A 26,013-nucleotide genomic window follows, 5' to 3' on the forward strand; every position below is an offset into this window, starting at 1 on the left:
GAGACTGAGAGAAAATCACCTGTATGCTAAATTAGAGAAATGTGGATTTGACCTCAAGTCTCTAGACTTCCTTGGATATCGAATCTCAGCGGAAGGCGTGGAGATGGACCCAGGGAAAGTAAGCTGCATATTGGACTGGGGCCAACCTGTCACCAAAAAGGATGTACAACGGTTTTTGGGGTTTGCCAATTATTACAGAAAGTTCATTCCAGGGTTTTCCAAATTAACAGCTCCTCTGACTGACTGTTTAAGGGGGAAGAAGAAGTTTCAATGGACAGAGAACGCCACCGAGGCCTTTGAGGAGCTGAAGAGAAGGTTTGCTACTGAGCCCATTCTGCGCTTTGCTGATCTGAACCGCCCTTTCGTAGTGGAAGCAGATGCTTCAGATTTTGCCATCGGGGGGGTCCTGCTACAATTAGACCAAGAAGGGAAGGAGCTGCACCCCTGTGCATACTTCTCTCGGAAGTTAAAGCCTGCAGAGAAGAACTACACAGTTTGGGAGAAGGAGCTGCTGGCCATCAAGGACTCTTTTGAAAACTGGAGACAATACCTAGAGGGGACCTCTCATCGAATTGAAGTGCGCTCCGACCACAAGAATCTTGAAAGCCTCCAAACAGCCAGAAAGCTGAACCAGAGACAGATAAGATGGTCCCAGTTCTTCACCAGGTTTAACTTCCAGATTACTTACCATGCCCAAGCCAAAAACCAGAGAGCGGATGCCTTATCCAGACAGCCACAATACAAAGAAAGTGAATCCGAGGACCAGCCTCAGTACGTAATCCCGCCAGAGAAATTAACGTTGGGAGTATGCCAGCCTTCATGGGAAGAGGAACTCAAAAAGGCACAACAAGAAGATGCAGACATGCTAAAATATCAGCAGGAGACGGGACAAGGTCAAGACTCAGAAGTAACCTTTCACTGGAGAAATGGACTGTTATGGTTCAAAACCGCCAGATATGTGCCAGAAGGGGAATTAAGGCTCAGAATCCTACGCCAGTGTCATGATTCCATCACAGCGGGACACTTTGGGATTTACAAGACCATTCAGAACGTGGCCAAGGACTTCTGGTGGCCTAAAATGCGTCGGGATATTGAGAGTTATGTAAAGTCCTGCTCTGTCTGTCTGCGGACAAAAACACAAACAGGGACACCAGCAGGACTGTTACAACCGTTGCCTGTCCCACACGAACCCTGGAAGGACCTCTCCATGGATTTTATAACTGATCTACCCAAGTCCCAAGGAATGACAGCCATCTTAGTAGTGGTGGATCTACTTACCAAAATGGCACACTTTCTTCCTTGTGCAGGGGCCTTAGAGGCTAAAGAAACGGCCAAGTTATTCATAAAAGAAGTCTACCGGCTGCATGGATTGCCAAACAGCGTAGTCTCAGACCGAGGAACTCAGTTCACAGCCAAATTTTGGAGAGCAATGTGGAAACAGTTGCAGACGGAATTAAAACTCTCCTCCGCCCATCACCCCCAGACAAATGGGCAGACGGAACGCTTGAATGCCGTTTTGGAAAGATATTTACGAAGTTATGTGTCCTATCAACAGACTGACTGGGTATCATATTTGCATTTTGCAGAGTTCGCCTACAACAATTCTCTGCACTCCAGCACTCAACAAACCCCGTTCTTCGCTAATTATGGATTCCATCCTAAAGTCTTTCCAAGCAGCTCAGAAGGAATGCTGGTACCGGCAGCTGAGAACTTCCTTAAGGAATTGCAAGCGGCACAACAGACACTGAAACAGCAGTTAAACGAAGCCAAAACGGAGTACAAGCGAGTTGCTGACCTGCACAGGAAGGAGGGCCCCCCCCTTCAACCGGGAGACCAGGTATGGCTGTCCACCCGCTTCCTCCAGATGCCGGGCAAATGTAGAAAATTACAAGACAAGAGGGTGGGTCCTTTCGAAATAGAAACTCAAATCAATCCCGTGGCGTACCGACTGAAGCTGCCTGACACGTTTAAAATACATCCTGTGTTCCATCGATCCCTCTTAATGAAAGCCGCCCCTCCCAGTGAGTTACGGCCGGAGGAACCTCCCGGAGCTCCACTCCTGGTAAATGAGCAGCTTGAGTTTGAAGTTGAGGAGATCTTAGATTCCAGGATCAGACGCCACAAGCTGCAGTACTTGATTCACTGGAAAGGCTATGGGGTGGCTGACAGATCATGGGAAGATGCAGCTGATGTGCATGCTCCAGAATTGGTAAAACTTTTCCATCAACGTTTTCCCCACCATCCCAAGCCAGACAAGGGGAGGGGGGCACAGCCTGGGAGGGGGGATGGTGTCGGAAGGCAGAGCTGGGGTCCCAATCCCGGGGAGCTGGATCCCGGAGAGTTGGGAGAAGAGTATTCGGATGGATGGCAGAGGGAAGGGGGAGGAACTTCCCCCCTTTGGAGCGAAGACGAAACAGAGGAACTGCCAGTGATAAGGTCGCTTAGCAACGGGGAGCCTGAGCCCTCCCTGGACATTCTCACGCCTCCCCCTCTTTCAGGCTCAGAACAAGAGGGGAAAGAGGGAGGGCTGCTCACAGCCGAAAAGCGGGGAGGCAGTTTACCATCAGCCCCTCCCCTATCCCCCATCCTGGAATCGGAAACTTCAGAAGAGGAGGGGGTGATGCTTCCCCCCTCACCGCGCACACGCAGACAGCTGAAAAGACAGGAGAGAAGGGGGGTAAGGCGGGCAGTACCTGAGGGGCAGTTAAGGAGGAGCGAAAGATTGCGCGCCCGTTTGGCCCCTTCTTAAAGAACAGGCGGGAAGAAGTTCCTTGCTCTGTCAACTTTCTCCCAATGCCGCAGGACCTGTATCCCTGTATTGCTTCATGAGAAAACGCAGTCTTTGTTTGGACATTACCCTAATAAAACACGAATTAACTACAGCCGTTGGTCTGGTTCCTGAGTCACATCCTGGGCCTGACAATTTCCTGGAGTTGATGTCAAAAGGCCCCTGACAATACGGAAAAGCTCCACTGGATGGCCACTTGAGGATGCGATGGAGGCAGAGAAGTGGGCCTTGTTCGCTGCCCTCATCACCACACAGTAGGCATGGTTATGATGTTTTACTTGTGCCCAGTCAGCCTCATAGCACGTCTTTCGCCACTTGCGCTGTAGCCGTTGTCCAGCCTGTTCATTGCCCTTAGTTCACTGGTGTACCAAGGTGCAAACCGGGCTCCACAATGCCAGAGAGGGCGCTCGGGGTCAACTGTGTCATGAGCCCGACGTGCCACAGACAAGGGCTTCAACAGGGTCACCTGCTGTATCTACTGGGAACCCCTGCAGGGCATTCAGGAATGCTGTGGATTTCATTAGTCTCTGCTAGGAACTCTTGAAGTCCTGTGGACCTTGTGCCTGGCTGTGTCCCTCATTTTGCCCCTGATGTTCTATCTTCCCCTTGACCAGCTCTGGCAGGAATCTCTGTCTTCCATGACTAGTGCCTCCTACAATACCGTTGCACATTTGTACACCTAAGATAATGTAAATGTACAGGTGAATATGACATGTACATGTATAGTAGTAGTATTTGGCCTGAAAGAGCTAGGCGCTGTACCTCTCATAATGTAAGCCTGGGAGTAGGGCATGTGTTTCTAATTTTTGTACAGAACATGACACAGGAGGAGGGAAGGGGAAAGGGAAAGAGAATCAATCTAGGAATGCAAGGGTGAATAACTTTCTAAACAGTCCATTGATAGGGACTCTTTCTGTCTGTGTAGAGTCCAAAAGGGAAGAAACCAACTAATAGTTGGGCTAGGCAGGGGTAAAGGACAGGGCCTTGTTCTTTCCCCTCCCTCCCTTTCTGGTGGCTACGCTTGTCGTGGAACCATGATTGTCCGATTGCAGCAGATGTGGGTCTGCCCTGTGGAGTTGTAGGAAAAGTCCCAGAGGCAGAAGGTGCACTGAACCATACCGAGGAAAGCGAGCTGTGCCATGTGCAGAAGGAGCCGCACCTCTTTGCCACCAAATGTCTAGGTTGTTTGATGTCAGACCTTCAGCAGACGTGGCTGAGAAATTTTCAGTTCTAGCAGGATGCTGTGGGTGTGCAGGAAGTATTGAACTCCTGCTGGGAGGAGGGGTGGGATATAAATCAAATAATAAATAAATAAATAAACCTTGATAGCAAAAGGGTGCCATGAGACCTTGGAGTCTACCTGGTATACTGTGGCATGGGCTGCCCTATACAGTGGGGCCCCACTGATGCGGCAGGTTATGTTCCAGCCCCCTGCCGAAAAGCAAAAACTGCTGGAAAGTGGGGCCCTACTGATCAGCTGGAGCGCGCGAGCTCCCACCGCTACAGCTGAAGCTCCCACCGCTACAGCTGATCGCCTCGCTGGCGCCACCATATTAGCGGAACGCCGAAAAGTGGGGCCCTACTGTACAGCAATCTATGCCACCCTACATCTGGTAGGTAATTGCCTATCAAAGGTTATGCTACAATATGCTAGGGGTCATAGTCAACTAATGTTTACTCATAGTAGGCCTATTGAAATGAATGGTCATGATTAACTTAAGTCCATTAATTTCAGAGGGTCTCCTCTGAGTAAAAATTAGCTGAATACAACCCAATGTTCCTTCTAGACCAGGATTCCCCCGTCTAGAGTGTCATCGCAGTTTCGCCCTACTGCAATTGCTAGGAAGTAACATTAGCTACTCATAGTTTGACTTGAAGACTCTTGCTGCACTGAGAAGTTCCTCTTCGGCTTCCATGTGGTGCGTAGTTCAGGAAGTGGGAGTGACAGGGACTTCCCGGAAGATTGCTCCGCCTGTGGCTGCCTCTGAGAGAGCTCTGTCTCAGAGAAAGCTTTTTTCAGTTTAAAATCAGTCAAAAGGGAACTTTGACTGGTGTAAATGTTCTCCCAGGCAAGGGTGAACCGAATAGATTATCCACAGAAACTTCGTTGGGCTGTCGGTGGCTGGAATTGATCAGGAATCTCCTGGGAAAGGAAGGCATACCTAGCAGCCGAGGACGGAGTTAGGACTTCCAGCAAGCTGGGCTGAAAAAAAGCGAGACGTTTTTTCTTTTAAACGATCCACAATGGGCGAGCTTTCTTCTGTCTAATCTTATCATTTGTCTTAAATTACTACAGTAAAAGAGATTTGTTTTAGAATCAGCAATTAAGATACCTGGGTGAGTTACACTTCTCTCTTTTATACAAGGAATTAAGGAGGAGGAAAGAAAATTTAAAAAGCTTATCTTATTTTTTATGGCAAAAAGCAGGCCTGAATTTGGAAACTATAAAGATTAAAACGGATGAGGGGCAACTTATCCGAAGAGAAAATCTGATTTAGATGATTATTTGATTGATATATGTCTGGGACTACTTTTTCTTGGACTACTTTCTTTAGATGAATCTGCTGTTCGTGTATGTTACTAATTGTTCGGTGCTGTGAACCAAATTTGTTTTGCATTCTTGGACGTGCGGGAGATAAGAACTGTGCTGGCCAGATGTCAACCGGCCTGGAATATTAACTCCCTTATTGCTGGAAAAAGAAGCAAATTACTCTTTGCTTGGGAATTGTGGCTATATTGGAAATTTGAAGGGTTTTTTTTTCGGCTTTAAGAATGACAATCAAAGAAGTGGCAGAGACCCTGGATGTACCCCTGGAAGGGTTTTCCCCTCTGGATATGTTTCAGAAGATAATGGATGAGATTAAGATAACGAAACAAGAACTGGGACAGAGTAGACAAGAGATGGCAACTGAATTTGGTAAAGTGAAACAGGAGTTGAAAGAAATAAAGGATTATATGAGAAAAGAAGCAGATGGACAAGCAATAGAATATGAAAAAGAAATTAAAGGGAAGGAGCAAATTCTGGAGATTGGATCAGATATATCAAATGTGGAATTGGAAAAAGATTTGGACTTTATGGCAAAAATTGAAGGGAGGATGCAAGTCCTGGAGATTGGAACAGATTTATCAAGTGTGGAACTGGAAAAATATTTGGAGTTTGTGGATCCTGGAGATAAAGATTACTGTTTGGAATTTGGCGTTGTCCCTGGAGAAATTGATGAAGATATCAGAGATAAAGCTATCAATGTTTTGATGGAATTTCTGGACTGGAATGATCTGATGGAACTTGAAATAGAGAAAATTTATAGAATTAATTCCAGATATGTGACAATGGAAAAACTCTCAAGAGATGTGCTAGTGCATTTCGTAAAAAAGAGGAACAGAGATATGACTTTACAACAATATTTCAGCAACACATTCAGAATTGATGGCAATGAAATATTTGTGATGAAGGAAATTCCCATCAGACTCTTACTATATGACTATGACAGCAAGATTATTATGGGTGCAAGGATGGAAGTTGGAAGATGGAATTAACACTGATAATGGAAAAATGGCTATTGAAATTATTGGTCCTAGTAGACTTGACGAGATGGATTAATTGACATGTTTATTTGAAGAAAAATCGAGGGATATATTTCTCAAGGAGTGGAAACCTCTCTTTGACTTTTTGCGGAAAGAATAAAGTGATGTTAATGAGATTTGATGATTAATTAAGATAACTACTGGAGGAAAGTGATTTTGTAATATATTAAGAGACAGGTTTGTTATATATCATAGACCTATAACTGATCTGCGACAAATCGGAAGTCAACATTTTATTTTATTGTTTAATTTGTTTTTTGTTTTGTTTTGTTTTGTTTTGGAAAATTTGAATAAAATTAATGATTAAAAAAAAAAAAGGAAGTGGGAGTGACAGGAGCTGCCTGAGACGAGAAGGCGGCCAAGATCACCTTCAAGGTCACACTCACCTCAGACCTGGGGTTGCCTTGCAAAGTATTAAGTGTGCCTTAAAGTACACTTTTCATGGCTGTCTTGAAGCTGCTGCAGAAGAATTCAAAGTCCCTGCAGCAGCAAGTGCCATTATAATGATGGAATAGGGATAAACCCTGTACAGACCACTGGAAACGTCTTCCTGAACCATGGTTTGGAAATTACAGCTTATTTCCAGAGATCGTGTTGGGAAATGTTGACACTTACAACTAGATATTTATTTATTATTTGATTTATATCCCGCCCTTCCTCCCAGCAGGAGCCCAGGGTGGCAAACAAAAACAATAAAAATACTCTAAAACATCATAAAAACAGACTTTAAAATATTTTAAAACACATTTTACAACTAAACATCTTTTATTTATTTATTAAATTGCAAGACACAAGAAGCTATACCATAAACCTGGTTTCCCTTCAATATATATATATAGTAAGAGATAAGATTCCCTATGCATGGTTTTGCTTATTCTTCTAGAAAAATGTTATAAAAGGGCCAGTTTTTCTGAACAATCCTTTGTGTTCTTTCCACAGCTAACAGTTTTGTCAACAGACATCCGTATGACATCCAACTATTTTCCACTCTACCCTTTCCCTATCCATCTGCACCATGCATTTCTCATTGCCTAAGTTTTCCTCCCTGTTTTTCTTGCACAGACTTGCACTTTAAAACATCATAAAAACAGACCTTAAAATACATTAAAACAAAATGTTAAAAACATTTTTTTAAAAAAGCTTTAAAAACATCTTTTAAAAAAGGGCTAAAAGCATTATTTAAAAAAAACATATTAACAAGCAATTCTAACACAGACGCAGACTGGGATAGGTCTCAACTTAAAAGGCTTGTTGATAGAGGAAAGTCTTCAAAAGGCGCTGAAAAGATAGCAGAGATGGCGCCTGCCTAATATTCAAAGGGAGGGAGTTCCACAGGGTAGGTGCCGCCACACTAAAGGTCCGTTTCCTATATTGTGCAGAACGAACCTCCTGATAAGATGGTGTCTGCAGGAGGCCCTCACCTGCAGAGCGCAGTGATCGACTGGGTATATAAGGGATAAGACGGTCTTTCAGGTATCCTGGTCCCGAGCTGTATAAGGCTTTGTACACCAAAACTAGAACCTTGAACTTGGTCCGGTAGCACATGGGCAGCCAGTGCAATTTTTTCAGCAGCAGGGTGACATGTTGGTGATACTCTGCCCCAGTGAGCAGTCTCGCTGTCGCATTTTTCATCAGCTGCAGCTTCTAGACCAACTTCAAGGGCAGCTCCACATAGAGCGCATTACAGTAATCCAGCCTGGAGGTTACCAGTGGATGAACAACAGTGGTAAGGCTATCTCGGTCCACAAACGGCTGCAGCTGTCTTACCAGCTGAAGCTGAAGATATGTTAGTTGTTTTAGTTTATATTGATGTTTAAGAAGATCTTTTAAAATGTGCAATTTTGTATTGTTTTTGTGAATTCTTAATAATACTGTAAACTGCTTAGAGGCTTCTTTTGAAGTATCAAGTGGTATACAAATTAAATAAATATATTATGTAAAACAGAAAAAAGTGATGGTTCTCGAAATATGATTATGCTCTGCACTGTGGTTGAAGTAGGAGAAGTGCACTTGACATCACCTCCGAGTATATTTCAGTGGCCATCTCTTGATGCTCTAAAGCTTTGGGTACCCGCAAATGTCTGTGGATCCTCTATATCCTACAACATAGGAGGTCTGCTCTGTGAGTCTTGCAGGGGTCATATTGTCATAATGCTTTTCCCAGAATATATTTCCAAGTACATTTTGTGGTTTGAAATAGTATGTTGGACTCTGGCACTGTGACAACCCTAAGCCAATGAAACAGGTATTGTATCCCCAAGCAAGTGTGCTGCTTGCAGTTTTGAAGCCCTGAGGGAGCAGTTGTCTAAGAATTGGGTAAAGGACCATAACACTGCAGCTCTGCAAATTTATTTATTTATTTATTACATTTATATACTGCCCCATAGCCGAAGCTCTCTGGGCAGTTCACAAATAAAGCCACAAGTTACAAGCCAGCCTATCCACGCATAGCTATATTAAAAAATTGTGTGTATTGTGTGTGAGAGAGCATATGCAAGCTTTCCTACATGAAGGTTGTTTGTATTCTACACGGCTGTCCAAGTGAGTGACTCTCTGTGAGCTTGGAATATTGTCCAAAATTAATTTCCTTTGCAGACACGCTTAAGTGTGTACACATTAAAGGTTGCTTGGCAGTTTGGCTTGGACCAGAAGTCCCATGTGGGGAGGAAAATCCGGAGACAACGTGAAAGGAAGGTTCTTCGCCAGTATAGGAAGTGTGCTGTTGGGAGATAGTGGAGGATTTAAATGGTGAATTTGGGGTCGATGCATGCATGCTGCCATGAAGATGTAGGAAGGATGTCAAATCACTACTGCATAGTGATCCATCTTACAAATTATTTGGGAATAATGACACTTTGTTAATTTTCTCTGACCAACTCAACAGTGTTGCTTAGCCTTTTCAGGGAGAAGGACAAAGATGTTGGATGGGAGCAAATGTACAGTCTCATCCTATGCATGTTATATTGGAAGTAGACATCACTGTGTCCATGACACTTACACATTCCAAAGTGTGTGTGTTTAGGACTGCAATCTTCACTATTTAAAAGGAAAAAAGCACATGTGTTGCTGAGACCTGTCTGAGGTGCCTAGGGTGGCTTCCTCCAGAAGCACCAAAAGGATATAAAAAGAACAAAGTAATGGCTATTGCAGACTGTCTGAAAAGTACAAGAAGTCCTGAAATCAGCAGTAGCGGTCTGTGTCCCACCCACTTGGTTTAGTGATCAGGTTTTGTTTTGCACACGCTCCCACCTCCTCCCTGCCCCCAGCTGATTGCTTTTTAACCTTTTCCAGCCAGTGGTATAACTTTCATGGCTGGAAATTGGAAGCAGCTACTAGAATTTCTAATTGATCCAGAGTTGCAAATTGCCAAGCAGTAACTCTGCCAGGATGTTTTGGGAGTGGGTTCTATAAAACTACCAGAAGGCAGAGCTTCCCTTTAGACTTGAGACTTCTACCCTTCCCACTCCTAAGCATTTAAGAGACTTTACAGTACTCTTCAAAAGGACAACAGTACAACCCTGTATATGTTGTGTATTTAAAAGTAAGTCCTGCTGTGTGCAGTGCAGCTTATGTCCCAGTAAGCATGTTTAGAATTGCAGTCTTAAAAGATGTAAACTGGATACAAATGTACGGGGCTGCAAAAACCCCATTGCCAACCTTATCTCGGCTATTGAAGGACCAACAGTATGCTAGGTGCTACACAGGGAAGACTCTTGGGGTCACAACCCAAAGAGATTGTTGCTTTAACAGCTCTGTAGCAGTAAAAGGCACCGCTAGCCTGTCTCAGCTGATCTACAGTGCCTGTTGCTTGTTGGAGCAAGCAGGAGTGGAATCACAATAGCATTAGTTGCACTCTTTGAATGCCATTGTTCTAGCTTTCTTCCTTGAAATAAACTCTTTTCAGACAGATATAGTTGTAGAGCATGTTTTGGACATACTGTCTCTTCAATGCAGGACATTGATCAGGCCTGTGGGGTACTTCATTCTTGTCCTGCAGGTAGGGAGAGTACACTCCCCCTGAACACACCCAGTACTCTCCCGAAGATATGCACTGCAAGGAAAGATGGGGAGTGGTGGGCTTCATCAGGGAGCACAGCTGCTTCTGATGCGAGGAACACCTGATAAACTGCCATGGTTCCCTGGAACGCAGTTTGGACACTGTCATCGAGGTAGGCCCACTACTGTTGGCCAATTCAGTCCGGCACTGCAACATCTCATGTTGCTAAGTTCTTGACCATAAACACCTGGAAGGAAAAAGTGCTTACTCCGTTTCTGCCCTGTTTACAGCTGTTACGTGCCCTAATATAAAATTGTCAGTTGCATGATCTAGCTGCCTGCAAATGCATTATCCAAAATGCCTTTACTATAACTGAGTAGAGCAGTGTGTTAAAACTGGAAAGGCAAAGCAGGTTAGAAGCCAGAGAGGAAGGAAATAGAAAATTGCTGCCCAATTTATTTTGGATATTGAAGGGTGTTTTAAGGTTAACAGGGCTGCCAGATTAAACCCTCTGGGCAAATTCTCAAAGAGAACAGCTAAAATACTGATGGAAACTTTTGAGACTTGCAGTAATTGCTGCGGCTTGAAGAAGTTGGACTTGAAGATGTAGTGCTGTCTAAGGAGAGTATACACCTCTTTTGTCTAACAGTGCTAGTTATTCAGACTGCGTTGTTCAGGCTAAATGGACCAATGGTCCAACTCTGCGTAAGGCAGCCTCCTATGTATGTGCAAACAGGGAATGAAGAAAATATTATAAAGAGAGCCTTTCTGGCTGTGAGGGACTTAACTTTTGTTTTGTTGAGTTGTAAGGCATTTATATTTAGGCTTTAAGTAGTATGCACATTTATTAAAGATGACTGATTAACTGATAATGTTTTAATTAGCTCAGAGTTCAGTTATTGTTACATTTGGACCTTTGGTGGCTAAATTGCCTCCCTGTAATTCAGTTGAGTTGCATGAGCTGGGCCTTCAAAAGAGTCCTCTTATCTGTCTTTTGGGATGAATCCAAGCTTATTATCCTGTTTGATGTTCCCAGCATGCTTCCTCCATAACAATAGATTGACAAGATATAGATATAGTTGGAATGGGTAGCAAACTTTGCTTTAAGCAGGCAGAACAGGAAACCTACCACAAGGGTCCAGTATATTTGGCTGAAGCTGAGCTCTCTTGTTTTTCCTGCTTCAGTTTACCTCCCTTGGTGCAGATTAATTCTGGAAGGGGAGAGGGTGGGGAAGGTTAAACAAACAAGCCGAGCTTCCAGCCAGGCAGCCGAAAGGAACTTGCTGTCAAAGCATCTTTGGAGAGGCAAAGCAGACATTAGAAAAAGAACCAGATGGCATAAACATTGAGACATTCTGGCCAGACTTCTGGCTGCTTACAAAGCAAAGGCACCATCCAACCTCAACAGGAGAATATCCTGTTCTGTACTATCCAAGTAGTTGGTATGCGCTGCTTCCTCATGATGGGTTTGCCAGTGACAGGATTCGCTGTGTTACGCTACCTACCCATGGTCTGCTTGGTGAGAGAAAATGTGGATAGGGTCAGGAGCAAGAGGCCTTGCTTGTACAAGGTGTGGCTGTGGAACAAGACACCCACAATGCGGCACAGATGCAGTAACTCTGTGAAGGTGTGGGTACAGCAGTACATAAGGCCTTGTGTGAGTTAGACGCAAGTGTAATAGGGGCAGGATGGGTGTGTGGCAACAGTGACCATTGTCCATCTAAGGGACTCTCTTGTATTGTGCAAAACTGTAACCATGAAACAGGAATCCCAAATGCTCAGACAGAAAAATCTTTGGACTAGTGACAGTGCAGGTGCCCTGTGTAGTCAGCCTTGGTATCTAACTGCAAAGCCAACCGAGTTGGTTGCCAAGGATAAGAAAGTTGGCTATGACTATAATCCTATACACGCTTACCTGGGAGCAAACCCATTGCACTCAGTGGGTCGTTTGTCCAACAACAGGGAGGGCAACTGACTAATTAGCATATTGATATAGACAGATGGAGAGGTTCAGAGGCCTCCTATCAAATCCCAAGGTGATTGCAACTATTTGCTGGAGGAAGGAGTGCCATTGTTCAGTCTTGAGTAAATATTTAAGAGTTTCCAGCATACACAAATGGCTTGCCCTTTAGTGCCAAAGAGCTCTGAGCATCAATAAATACATAGAGGCAGAACAAAGCCCTGGCTGTCTGAATTCTACCCAGCATTTTTAGCCAGAAGAAAGCCACACTCAGCAACCACCATCTTACTGCAATGATGGTTATGAGAAAGACCGTCTCTTACATAGAAGCAGCAACACCAGTGTACTGTGCTTTTTAGACGTTTTTGTCTTCTTAGAATCCTCTTCGTATTCCTTGTGGATCACTTGCTCATGAGTTCTCTTCCCAATTTTTAAAGATTGTACCTGCACAGGTTCTTGCATGTCTTCTGTGTAACTTATGTAGAAAAGGTATGTGTTCCAAGTTCCTTCAGCACAGCAGTGATGAACAGTAAATGGCAGGATCTTGGAAGTTATACTTCAGATAATATAATTTAGAGTATTCATAAGGATCCCCCCCCCATATTAACTAACTAAGACATTTTAGTGGAAACATTTTAGCCTGCAAGTCATTGGAGCTTCATGTACAAAATTCCATTTGATCAAATCAGGTGTTGTCACCGGCCATTAAATACTACTACTGTTTTGAGAAATTGAAAACTGAACTTTGGATAAAGGCCATTATGTCCAAAGTAAATGAAAAGGCCTTTGCCACAAAGCTATTAGTAACTTGGAAGGGGACATATTTGCTTAAGTCTGTCCTAGTTCTTGAGAATGACTTAAGGCAGTTTATTTAACATCATAAAAAGGTGTATGTCACACAACTGTGGTAATGTATGAAGTACTCTTTGGCACTGGTTCATCCTAGATAAGGCTGAATTGGGCGTTGAAATATTGAGATATCACAGTTGGAATATTTGTCAGAAATATATGGCTTCTTCAGAATCTAAAATTTCCCTGGAAATAAATGACACGTGGTAGGTGTTCAGAAGCACAAAAAGAAAAGAAATGTGTATTTCCTTTCATTTGTCCCCTTGTAGAAATTCATGTAGTACATAAAGTCGGGGTTACAAGCCCTGAAACCCGTACTCATGCTAGTGCATGCAAAGAAATAAGAAAAAAAATTATTTTTCCTTGCACTAGAAATCCAGAAAGGGCTATCCTGGTATTATGAGAGCAAGAGTGCAGGCAGACCTGAGCAGAGTAAGATCTGATTTTAGAAACTAAGCACTGGCGCTGGAATGGAAGAGGTTAGGAATGGAGCATTCTCTCAGTTATTAGCCTAGAATTACTCGTGGGGGCCTTGTAGTGGGCTTCAGTTTTGTCACAGATTGCAGATTGGGCACTAATAGCCCGAAGCAGTAAAGAGCCATTTTGGTGGCACTGGCTGATAAGTAAACCGTTCCAGGTGATTGAACTGGATTGTGCTGCTGCTATTCCATTTTGACATTAACTCCTAGAACACCTGCAAAAATAGGCACTATTCAAGAAATGCAGTTGTAACTTGGTTCCACTTTCCAACCCTCAAGGAGGCATTCATAGGTCTCTTCCCGCCTCCCATTTGATTTTCATGCAACCCTGTGAGGTAGGTTAGGCTGAACATAAGAAGAGCCTGCTGGATCAGGCCAATGGCCCATCTAGTCCAGCATTCTGTTCTCACAGTGGCCAACCAGGTGCCTGGGGGAAGCCCGCAAGCAGGACCCGAGTGCAAGAACACTCTCCCCTCCTGAGGCTTCCGGCAACTGGTTTTCAGAAGCATGCTGCCTCTGACTAGGGTGGCACAGCACAGCCATCATGGCTAGTAGCCATTGATAGCCCTGTCCTCCATGAATTTGTCTAATCTTCTTTTAAAGTCATCCAAGCTGGTGGCCATTACTGCATCTTGTGGGAGCAAATCCCATAGTTTAACTCTGCGCTGAGTAAAGAAGTACTTCCTTTTGTCTGTCCTGAATCTTCCAACATTCAGCTTCTTTGAATGTCCACGAGTTCTAGTATTATGAGAGAGGGAGAAGAACTTTTCTCTATCCACTTTCTCAATGCCATGCATAATTTTATACACTTCTATCATGTCTCCTCTGACCCGCCTTTTCTCTAAACTAAAAAGCCCCAAATGCTGCAACCTTTCCTCGTAAGGGAGTCGCTCCATCCCCTTGATCATTGTCAGCTCTTCACTGAGACAGCAGTGTCGGTAGGGGTGCAGGCAGGGCTGGAGATTCCTTGGTAATTGCCAGGCCGTAAGTCCTCAGCCGGCAGCTTGGCTATAAATCTGCCAGGCTAGCAAGGAGGAAGCAAGATAAGGGCAGAGGCCGTTCAAAGCTTATGTGCCAAGCCAGAAATCCAGAAGAGACGTCAGTGAAGGTCCGGGTCTAGTTTGCCAAGAGATCAGTCCAAGTCAAGGTTCAGGGAATAGGAAGACACACAGTGGTCACGCCTGACGTTGTAGTCAGCAACAAGCTGAAGCCAAGGTTTGACTTTTAAGGAGCAGGTTTGTCAGCAGGTGTGAGCCATCAGCGTTTTGGCCTTAAGTGGACAGGCCTGCCCCTCTTCTGCCTGACCTTCTGTTGTCTATGTTCTGCAGGTGAAGGGGGAGTATCCTGTTCACTGTCTGCGTCTGGCTGAAGGGCTTCAGCTGTGTCTGGGGTGCTCTGCAGCTGAGGGGGAGAAGGAGCTGGGTTCTCAGGAGTTTCCTCCATTTCTCCTTCTGGGTCTGCTGCTTCTGGGTCTGCTGCTGTTACTCCCGAGTCATCCTCGTCTGATGCGTCCTCTGACGGGGCCATGACAATCATTCTGGTTGGCCTCTTCTGAACCTTTTCCAACTCTATAATATCCTTTTTGAGGTGAGGCGACCAGAACTGTACACAGTATTCCAAATGGGGCCGCACCATAGATTTATACAACGGCATTATGATATCGGCTGTTTTATTTTCAATACCTTTCCTAATTATCGCTAACATGGAATTTGCCTTTTTCACAGCTGCCGCACACTGGGTCGACATTTTCATTGTGCTGTCCACTACAACCCCGAGGTCTTTCTCCTGGTCGGTCATCGCCAGTTCAGACCCCATGAGCGTATATGTGAAATTCAGATTTTTTGCTCCAATATGCATAATTTTACACTTGTTTATATTGAATTGCATTTGCCATTTTTCCGCCCATTCACTCAGTTTGGAGAAGTCTTTTTGGAGCTCTTCGCAATCCCTTTTTGTTTTAACAACCCTGAACAATTTAGTGTCGTCAGCAAACTTGGCCACTTCACTGCTCACTCCTAATTCTAGGTCATTAATGAACAAATTGAAAAGTACAGGTCCCAATACCGATCCTTGAGGGACTCCACTTTCTACAGCTCTCCATTGGGAGAACTGTCCATTTATTCCTACTCTCTGCTTTCTGCTTCTTAACCAATTCCTTATCCACAAGAGGACCTCTCCTCTTATTCCATGACTGCTAAGCTTCCTCAGAAGTCTTTGGTGAGGTACCTTGTCAAATGCTTTTTGAAAGTCTAAGTATACTATGTCCACTGGATCACCTCTATCTATATGCTTGTTGACACTCTCAAAGAATTCTAGTAGGTTACTGAGACAGGACTTTCCCTTGCAGAAGCCATGCTGGCTCTGCTTCAGCAAGGCTTGTTCTTCTATGTGCTTGGTTAATCTAGCTTTAATAATACTTTCTACCAGTTTTCCAGGGACAGAAGTTAAGCTAACTGGCCTGTAATTTCCGGGATCCCCTCTGGATCCCTTTTTGAAGATTGGCGTTACATTTGCCATTTTCCAGTCCTCAGGCACGGAGGAGGACCCAAGGGACAAGTTACATATTTTAGTTAGCAGATCAGCAATTTCACATTTGAGTTCTTTGAGAACTCTCGGGTGGATGCCATCCGGGCCTGGTGATTTGTCAGTTTTTATATTGTCCATTAAGCCTAGAACTTCCTCTCTCGTTACCACTATTTGTCTCAGTTCCTCAGAATCCCTTCCTGCAAATGTTAGTTCAGGTTCAGGGATCTGCCCTATATCTTCCACTGTGAAGACAGATGCAAAGAATTCATTTAGCTTCTCTGCAATCTCCTTATCGTTCTTTAGTACACCTTTGACTCCCTTATCATCCAAGGGTCCAATCGCCTCCCTAGATGGTCTCCTGCTTTGAATGTATTTATAGAATTCTTGGTTGTTGGTTTTTATGTTCTTAGCAATGTGCTCCTCAGATTCTTTTTTAGCATCCCTTATTGTCTTCTTGCATTTCTTTTGCCAGATTTGTGTTCTTTTTTATTTTCTTCATTCGGACAAGACTTCCATTTTCTGAAGGAAGACTTTTTGCCTCTAAGAGCTTCCTTGACTTTGCTCGTTAACCATGCTGGCATCTTCTTGGCCCTGGCGGTACCTTTTCTGATCTGCAGTATGCACTCCAGTTGAGCTTCTAATACAGTGTTTTTAAACAACTTCCAAGCATTTTCGAGTGATGTGACCCTCTGGACTTTGTTTTTCAGCTTTCTTTTTACCAATCCCCTCATTTTTGTGAAGTTTCCTCTTTTGAAGTCAAATGTGACCGTGTTGGATTTTCTTGGCAATTGGCCAGTTACATGTATGTTTAATTTAATAGCACTATGGTCACTGCTCCCAATCGGTTCAACAACACTTACATCTCGCACCAGGTCCCGGTCCCCGCTGTGGATTAAGTCCAGGGTTGCCGTCCCTCTGGTCGGTTTCATGACCAACTGATCTAGGGAATAGTCATTTAGAATATCTAGAAATTTTGCTTCTTTGTCATGACTGGAACACATATGTGGCCAGTCTATGTCTGGGTAGTTGAAGTCACCCATTACTACCACATTTCCTAGTTTGGATGCTTCCTCAATTTCATATCTCATCTCAAGGTCTCCCTGAGCATTTTGATCAGGGGGACGATAGATCGTTCCCAGTATTAAGTCCCTCCTGGGGCATGGTATCACCACCCACAACGATTCTGTGGAGGAGTCCGCCTCTTTTGGGGTTTCGAGCTTGCTGGATTCAATGCCTTCTTTCACGTATAGAGCGACTCCGCCACCAATATGTCCTTCCCTGTCCTTCCGATATAGTTTATATCCAGGGATAACCGTATCCCACTGGTTTTCTCCATTCCACCAGGTCTCGGTTATGCTCACTATATCAATGCTCTCCTCTAAGACCAAGCACTCCAGTTCTCCCATCTTGGTTCGGAGGCTTCTAGCATTAGTGTACAGGCACTTGTAAGCAGTGTCTCTCTTCAAGTGTCTTTGGCACTTGTGGTTTGGCCTGTGGTAATTTTGCTCTTCTGAATTTATATCCTGTGCCCCTGCTCTCACAATGCCTACTTCTAGGCCTACCCCTTTTAAAATTTCATCATCATGGAAAGATGGTGACAGGGCCAAGATAAGCTTTCGTGGTTGAATGGGGAGTTGATGATGGGTCTCCCCTTTCAGTATTACCAAAATAAATTTGAAGCAATGACAGGTTTTGCTAGAGAGAAGTGCTACTTTGAGGGAAGCCATATGGATTCCCAGCAGCCACCTCAGTTTGGTGCATGTTAAGATGATCCTGTCCCAAGCCACTGCGCAGAGGATCACATCTTCCCAACACTTGGATTGTGATACTTTGTCCCTGGATAAAATGTCTCCAAAAACAAAATCTGTGCAGGTTTAAAATGTTAGGTGCTATTGGTTGGCCTGGCCGACCCCACTGGATTCATACCACAAACTGGTATGTTGTTCTCTGTTATGTTTAATGTGAAATCTCAGCTTAGAGCGTTTCATGGATCAGTGTACGGGTTATACAGAAGTCTGCATCTCTACACAGCATAACTAGGCATGACTACTCAAGCTAAGACATTGTTGCAATAGTTAGACACACTCCTTGAAACCCTTTAAGTAGCCTTGGGGTGGGCTCCCTCTATTTGCATGGGGAAGGTTTCTCTGAATGGGACTGTGTGAGCAAGTGAGCATTCCTACAAACAAGTTGAAAAGCTGCCACTATTTGTGTGCCAGTGCATCTGCCAGTGTGCCCTTGGTGGTGGCAGCACTTCATCAAGATCTTCCTCAGACATCACCTCTGTTTGGGCTCCAATTTCTCCTCGAGAGAAGGCACAAGCAGCACCTCTGGTGGAAAGGGAGAGCTGAGAGGAGGGACAGGGGTTGGCTCATTGTCAGACAGCTTTTCATTAGTTGTAAGGGGGTGGAGCTGTCACCATCTAAACTGCTGAAGCTTTTCCCTGTTTCAGCCCCCTCCCGCTGCAGCCCACTGGGTCCCTCCCCAGGATCCCAGTCTCTCTCCTCCTCCTCCTCCTCCTCCTCCTGATCACTCCAGGAACTCTCCACAGGGCCCATGACATGCTTAGAGCAAATAACATACATGGTAACAAATGTAACCTCCCTCCCTCACTTTGACCATAAAGCCTTAAAAAAAAGAGTGAGTTTGAGAGAGAAAATGGTAGGTAGGAAATGCCACAAAACCTACCTACTTGGTTATCCCTGCCAGCAGGGTTCAGCTATTTGGCCAAATGTTTCCATCATTGCAGACTCTGTGCTCCAGCTCTGGAGTGAGCATCGTCCTCTTTTTAAAATGAAATCAGTAGAAAGCCCCTCCTCACTTTCACCCACAGCAGTGATACTGTGCCATTTCATTGGGAGAAAGTATCACACTGTGCATCAGGCTGAGGCTAGCACTCTTTACTATACAGTAGGGCCCCACTCATACGGCGGGTTACGTTCCAGACCCCTGCCGGAAAGCAAAAATCGCCGGAAAGTGGGACATAGCCCAAAGCCTTCTGCTGCTCCGGCGCAATCAGCTGTACAGCGCTACCGCTGATCGCCCCGCTGGTGCTGTATTAGCAGAATGCCGAAAAGCAGGGCCCTACTGTATGAAGAACAAATGTGTTTTGCTTATATCATCTGGAAAGGTTCCATGATAGCACTAGCATGACCATTAGTTATTACTTGAAAACATAGTTAATGTGAACTACTATCTATCTATAGCATCAAGGTTTTCTTAACTTGCACTCCTGGTTAGTGCTGTCATAAACAGGAAAACTTTTTCTGTCCACAGGTACTCTCTGCGGCGAGGAAGCTCATTCACATTTCTAACTCCTGGGCCACAGTGGGATTTTACGCTGGTGAGTAAAGTAAATGGTGTATTAACTGTTCAAATCATGAACAAACAAGCAGGTCATGTTTTTCCTATCTCAACTAAAAGTTTGTTCTTTGCTTGGATAGACAACTGCAGTCTTTCTGCGTTGTGGTGTTCAAACCAGCTTTCACTACCATTCAGGAACCAGCAATGTACCTGATCTTGCTTGCCAGGCTTGCATGTTGTGCAGCAGAGTATTTCCATGTGCTAGAACAGTGCCTGCCGCCATTAATTTCTTCTTTCTGCCTACTGTAACAGAGTAACTCAGCCTGTTTAGGGTCATGTAGGGTTTAAACAAGACCTGCAGAAGTCAATGCAACTTATATGGTATCTGCAGACAGTGTTCAAAAGATGTTGGCATCCAAAAATTTCAGTATTGATGTTCAGTAAAAATAGAAGATTTCCAGTCTCCAAAGGTATATCTCCATTGTGTCCTCATTTCCTTACAGAAGGAACATGAGTCGTAGCTGCTCTCACTCCTCTGAAAGAGCAGGTTTGTAGTCTGGGGGTGCTCCTGGATCCATCTTTGTTGCTAGAGGTAACCTCCGTGGCTAGGAGTGCCTTTTACCAGCTCTGGCTGGTAAGACAGCTGTGGCCGTTTCTGGACTGGGATAGCCTGACCAATGTTGTCCATGTACTGGTAACCTCCAGGCTGGATTACTCTAATGCGCTCTATGTGGAGCTACCCTTGAGGTTGGTCTGGAAGCTGCAGCTGATGCAAAATGCGGCGGTGAGATTGCTCACTGAGGCAGGTTATCACCAACATGTTATCCCACTGCTGAAAGAATTGTACTGGCCACCCATTAGCTCTGGTTTCAGTGTACAAAGCCCTATGCAGTTTGGGACTAGAATACCTGAAAGATCGTCTTACCCCTTATATAACCAGTCGATCACTACACTTTGCAGGTAAGGGCCTCCTGCAGACACCATCTTATCAGGAAGTCCGTTCCGCACAATGTTAAAACTTTTTTTAAAAAAAGATGTTCTTAAAGATGCTTTGTTGTAATATGTTTTAATGTCTTTTGTTTTTAAGATGTTTTGGAGTGTTTTTGTTTGTCACCCTGGGCTCCTTCTAGGAAGAATGACAGGGTACAAATTTAATAAATAAATAAGTACCTCAGAGTTGTGAGGATAAAATGGGGTGTGATATGTGCACTATCTTGAGTTCCTTGGAGGAAGGGCATGATATAAAGGTGATTTTATAATAACATTTGGCATAGAAATGAAAAGAAGCTCATCTCCCCCTAGAAGCTTTCTCTCCTTACAAATATGATGTAGCTTATTAACTGACACAATCCTTGAACACCCATTTTAGAAAGATGGCTTTTTCTTCCTCTAAAAGTTCCATCTTTTTAAGGTGCTGAACACATATTGCCATCTTCCTGCTTTTTCAGTCTAGTGCCTCTCTCAGAAGTAGTTTTCCCTTTGAACTGATCTCAGGAGGGTTTAAAAGTGTCATTCAGTCTGAGAAGAACAGATCATCTGGATAGTCCTTTGTTTCTCTGAGCCATTCAAATGCAGTTGGTTTCCTTAAGAGTCTGCATCTGATTTAGCAGATGTAAAACAGCTGGATTTGCTGTCAAATGTCAGCTGTTTGTATGAATCGCAACTGGGCGGGGAACAATGAAGGGCCCAGCCAAGGCAAGACCTATTAAAACTAGTCTAGCCAGTCTTAAAAACAAACCTTTGGACTTCCTTTAGAGTCTGAGTTGGAAGTGACTGTAGCCTATAGCTTGGCTATGAGGAGGGAATAAAGTTGCATTGCAGAAACTATATATTCTGAGCAAAAAGCACAGTCTACAGTGCATGATTATTATAACGAAAACAGTGGAGTTGTCTAATTCTTATAACGTCCTGCCCCCAGGTATGTAAAGTTAACTTGCAAATTATTCCTGTGAATAATTTGCAGATATCTAATAGGTATGAAATACTTTGGGATGCAAAAGCACTCTTTTCCATGTTGTATATTAGCATAAAAGTCATAAATTCTAAAGTATTTTTTTCAGAAAATCACTTGGTGGGGAAGGGCTATCTCTCAACTTGTTCCACTTGGCCTGAGTCCTCCTCTGCTTATTCCCTGCATGCTTCACTCCTGTTCCCTCCCACCATGAGAGAGAGACTCACACGTGTTCTCCATAGCATTACTCTGGCAGGGAGAAAGACAGTGCCACGTGTAGCCTCCGTAGCACACTCCTGAGTTGTGGTGATAGAACTGTACATGAAAACACAATAACACTGTTTTGTATTAAAAGAGGGCTGTGCTACAGAGACCTCCACACATGGCTGTAATATGTTTAAGTTCCATATGCGCTGCTACCATAGCATGGCCTTACATAAACGCAAGACAGTTCTCTGATGGTGGGACACATGGCTCTGTCCTTGTGGCAAGGAGGGATTTGCCTGGTCACCTGGGGGCAAATCTTACTTGCCACTTCCAGAGGTGAACAGGTAAGGAGGTTATTACAAGATTGTTTTGACGTGCAGAACCTAGAAGCGGAAGGTGCTTACAGCCCTCATAGCATTGTTCTTTTGTAATGTTAAACATAACTGAGAACTTGGGAATCAGAACAGATATCTTGTTTCATTAAGTAAGTTCTTGGAAGAATTCCAGGTGTTGATGGCGGCATTAATGCATGTTGCTCTCTCCTTCCTTTTAGATTTTCCTTGTTTTCATTTCAATCTTTTTCTCATAGGAGCACAATGAAGGCAATAACTTCTAAGTGAATTGCTTGTATGTCAAGTCAAATGACGTTAATTGCCAGAATGAAATTCCTCCAGCTTGTTTACATCATAGTTGTAAAAAGGAAGGCGGCTTTGGGGCACGTCATACTTGGGAAAGCAGGTTCCTTTCAAGGATTTCAGAGCCAGGCACATTAACTGAAATGATTTGTGTTTTCTTTCCTTACAGAAGAGGAAGCGGAGAGAAAGAGATGATGATGTTGTCAGTATTTGTAGCTTCGATCTTAAGGTAATTAAAGCATTTTTGCCATGATGGTACTGATAAGTAAAGCTGTTGCATTCATTCAGGCTTCTGGCCCACCCTATCCTGAAGGCTTGTGGTGGGCAATATTGTTTCCCTTCTGCTCTTGACCAACTATTCAGTGTAGTTGAGAGGATATTACTGTTCCCGTTTAGTTGATGGTAAATGGAGACTGAGTAATTGCAACTTTCCCAAGGCCCCCTCACCCACCATGCTGGCAAATCTAACATCGGAAAGAATCTAAAGTTATTCTGGTAATGAGGCCTCTAAACCACAGAGGGTGATATTTAACTACGTTGTCATAGTTGAAAAGTAAGGGCAAGTCCATTGATTTCAGTGGGTCTGCCCTTAGTATGATGAACATTGGATATCACCCAGAGCTCTTACTACATATCCAGAGGTTTTACCACTTGAAGACTTTTGTATATTTCCAAACCGGTCCCTGACCATGAGGCCTAAAAAGTTGCTACTTCGTTTTTTATCATGCAATTTCAACTTACGTTAATTAATTAATTAATTACATTTATATCCCGCCCTTCCTCCCAGCAGGAGCCCAGGGTGGCAAACAAAAACACTAAAAATACTCTAAAACATCATAAAAACAGACTTTAAAATATTTTAAAACACATTTTACAACTAAACATCTTTTATTTATTTATTAAATTGCAAGACACAAGAAACTATACCATAAACCTGGTTTCCCTTCAATATATATATATAGTAAGAGATAAGATTCCCTATGCATGGTTTTGCTTATTCTTCTAGAAAAATGTTATAAAAGGGCCAGTTTTTCTGAACAATCCTTTGTGTTCTTTCCACAGCTAACAGTTTTGTCAACAGACATCCATATGACATCCAACTATTTTCCACTCTACCCTTTCCCTATCCATCTCCACTATGCATTTCTCATTGCCTAACATTTCCTCCCTATTTTTCTTGCACAGACTGCAAATCATCTACCTCCTTAGGGGATCCCTCATTAAGCATTCTTTATGGCATCCATGCTGTAGAATAGGGGTAGCTAATATGGTGTCCTCCAAATGATGTTGGACTACAATTTACATCAGCTCTGACCATTGGTCATGCTGGTGGAACTGATGGGAGTTACATTCTAATATCTGGAGGGCACCACGTTGGCTATTCCTGCTGTAGAATAATCCTTCCCTAGGAAGGCCCACCAGGCTTCTCCCACTGTATGTTTTTCTGGCAAATGGAAAACATATTTTAAGATTGTGCTGTTCAATACTGCTTCCTTTTAATGGTTTTGAAATTCTAATGTAAGAATATTTTAAGATATATACCGGCAATTTAAAATGTGTGTTGCATATCATCCTGAGCACAAAATGGAAAAGTAACTTGAACATTATATAAATAAAAGAAACATCTCTGCAGGGCCAAATGTCTCTTCTTCTAAGCATGCATGCAAGGTGCTGTATGAAACTCTGTATGTGCAGTACTGCAGAAAAACAAAGTTTCTATATCTGGATTCCTTCGGATCCATGGCTTTGATGTTCCTAGTCCATATATAGGTGTGTGTAAGATTTCTGTTAACTTGATGCTTGTGTTCTTAGATTAGAACCATCGTACGAATAAAGCACTGTACAAACCAAGAAATCTATGAAAAGGCATAACATCCTTGATTTGGATCATCTTCCCGTAGAATCTAGCCTTTTGGGGGGAGGCGGGGGAATAAAAGCAAAAATGTAACAATGGTGAAAGGTAATGACCTTTGTAGTACACTGCCCCTTAAGTGTACGTGCTTGCAGGGCAAAGCAAACTGGTCTTCAGAGTATATGCAGTACTTTTCCTGTATGTAAGTTTATCTTTTCCTGGGCAATGTAACTAAGGTAAATACTATGAGATTGGGGTTTGTTGAGTATTTGGCTTCTTGAGAGATATCCAGGTCAGGGACAAAACCTCTGACCTTAAAAGAACTAGAATATGATGTCCCTTTTGCTGTTGCTTCTCTGAAGAGATCATTGCAGTAGGAATCTCAGGGATGGGAGGGAGAAATATTTATTCTGGGAAGTGTTATCTCTGGAAGCCAAAAAGGTGTTACAGCTCCTTTATATATGCATGTTAATTATGATTTATGGGAGGTTGATCCCCAATCATTGTCTCCGTTGTCCATTAATGATTCTGTTATTTGGCCTTTTTATCAGCTTCATTTTTATTATTTCTCTAAAGTGGATTCACTGACCTGGGAAAAGCTGTCACTTTTTTTTTTAACTAGGGTTCACATGTAGGTTCCTTCAATGCAGAACAAGTGACTAGCAAAGAGAACTGGAACAGTATAGTTGTTGTTCTCTTCAGTGATTGTGTGCTTCATATTGTATTGCTCAAATCTCTCTGTTCCTCGGGCCTCCCAGACTTTGGAAGAACTGAGGCATAGGATCAGATTAGTAAATATACAAGTATCCAGAAATAACCCCTGAAAGAGATACATACCTCATCTCAGGTGGCTAGTAATCTGCCACTTTTACCTCCTTCGCCTATTGCCAGAGCTTGGAAACATTCCTTTTTTGAACTACAACTCCCATCAGCCTAATCGAGTGGCCATGCTGGCTGGGGCTGATGGGAGTTGTAGTTCAAAAAAGTAACTTTTCCAAGCTCCGCTTATTGCTGCTGCATAGTTGCTGCTCTGGTGCTCTCTAAAAGTGACATCGGTGCCAGAACACCTCCACTGGCCGCCCATATGCTACCAGGCTAGTATCAAGGTTCTTTTATTAATATCTAAAGCCCTGAATAAATGGTGTCAAGGATACCTTAAGGACTGCCTGAGCCCTTATATCCCAGCTTGATCACTCAGATTGTCCGGAGGAGTGCTATCAGTTGTCTCCTGTGTTTCAGAACCCAATTGGCTTCAACCAGAAATTGCACATGTAGTGTCGCTGGTCCCAGGCTGTAGAATACTCTGGCAGAGATTCATCAGGCATCCTCACTCCTAGTGTTCAGAATCTCTTGAAAGCTTTTTTTTATGATGAAAGACCTATTCAGTTGTTTAAACTTTTTCAAGATGAGCCAGTCATTTTTATGATTATTTTGTATGTTTTAATGATATTTTATATTTCATTTATTTGTAAATTTTGTCTCCCACCCTGAGATTTTATGACGGGGGTGGTGGTGTCTATAAGTAAAGAAATCTTCCATCTCTCTCTGTCAAACCCTTCTCCTTCTCCTCATTATTGTTGTTGTTATTTGTAAGACATGTTATCTGAAGGTCTCCAAGTGACTTATATTTATTTGGATTTTCAACAGAAGTTCTATCGTTCAATAAAAGTATCACAATAAAACAACAACCACCCCCACACACCCACAGGAAGATTTGGCAGGACACTAATAACAAATAGTATCATCTTGGTCTATCAAAAGCCTGGGAAAAAAGATAAGTCTTTACCTGGCACCAAAAAGATGGCAGTGGTGGCCCTCACCAGGAAGTGCATTCAGCAGATGGGAGCCACAACTGAGAAGGCCTTTCCCTTGTCATCACCT

At 43.5% G+C, this 26,013-nt stretch overlaps 1 protein-coding gene and 1 pseudogene across 1 annotated transcript in view; both read left to right on the forward strand.

The window, feature by feature from the left end:
• NET1 (neuroepithelial cell transforming 1) overlaps positions 1-26,013 on the forward strand; it is a 93,003-nt gene that overhangs the window by 26,124 nt on the left and 40,866 nt on the right. Inside the window, exons 2-3 of the mRNA XM_061638042.1 lie at positions 19,461-19,527; positions 22,450-22,509. Of these exons, the coding sequence (XP_061494026.1) occupies positions 19,461-19,527; positions 22,450-22,509 (127 nt within the window). The remainder of the gene's footprint in view (positions 1-19,460; positions 19,528-22,449; positions 22,510-26,013) is intronic.
• On the forward strand, positions 3,823-6,981 carry LOC133390798 (ubiquitin-fold modifier 1-like; annotated as a pseudogene).

Source organism: Rhineura floridana, chromosome 8 (assembly GCF_030035675.1).
Source record: "Rhineura floridana isolate rRhiFlo1 chromosome 8, rRhiFlo1.hap2, whole genome shotgun sequence".
NCBI classification, from domain to species: domain Eukaryota; kingdom Metazoa; phylum Chordata; class Lepidosauria; order Squamata; family Rhineuridae; genus Rhineura; species Rhineura floridana.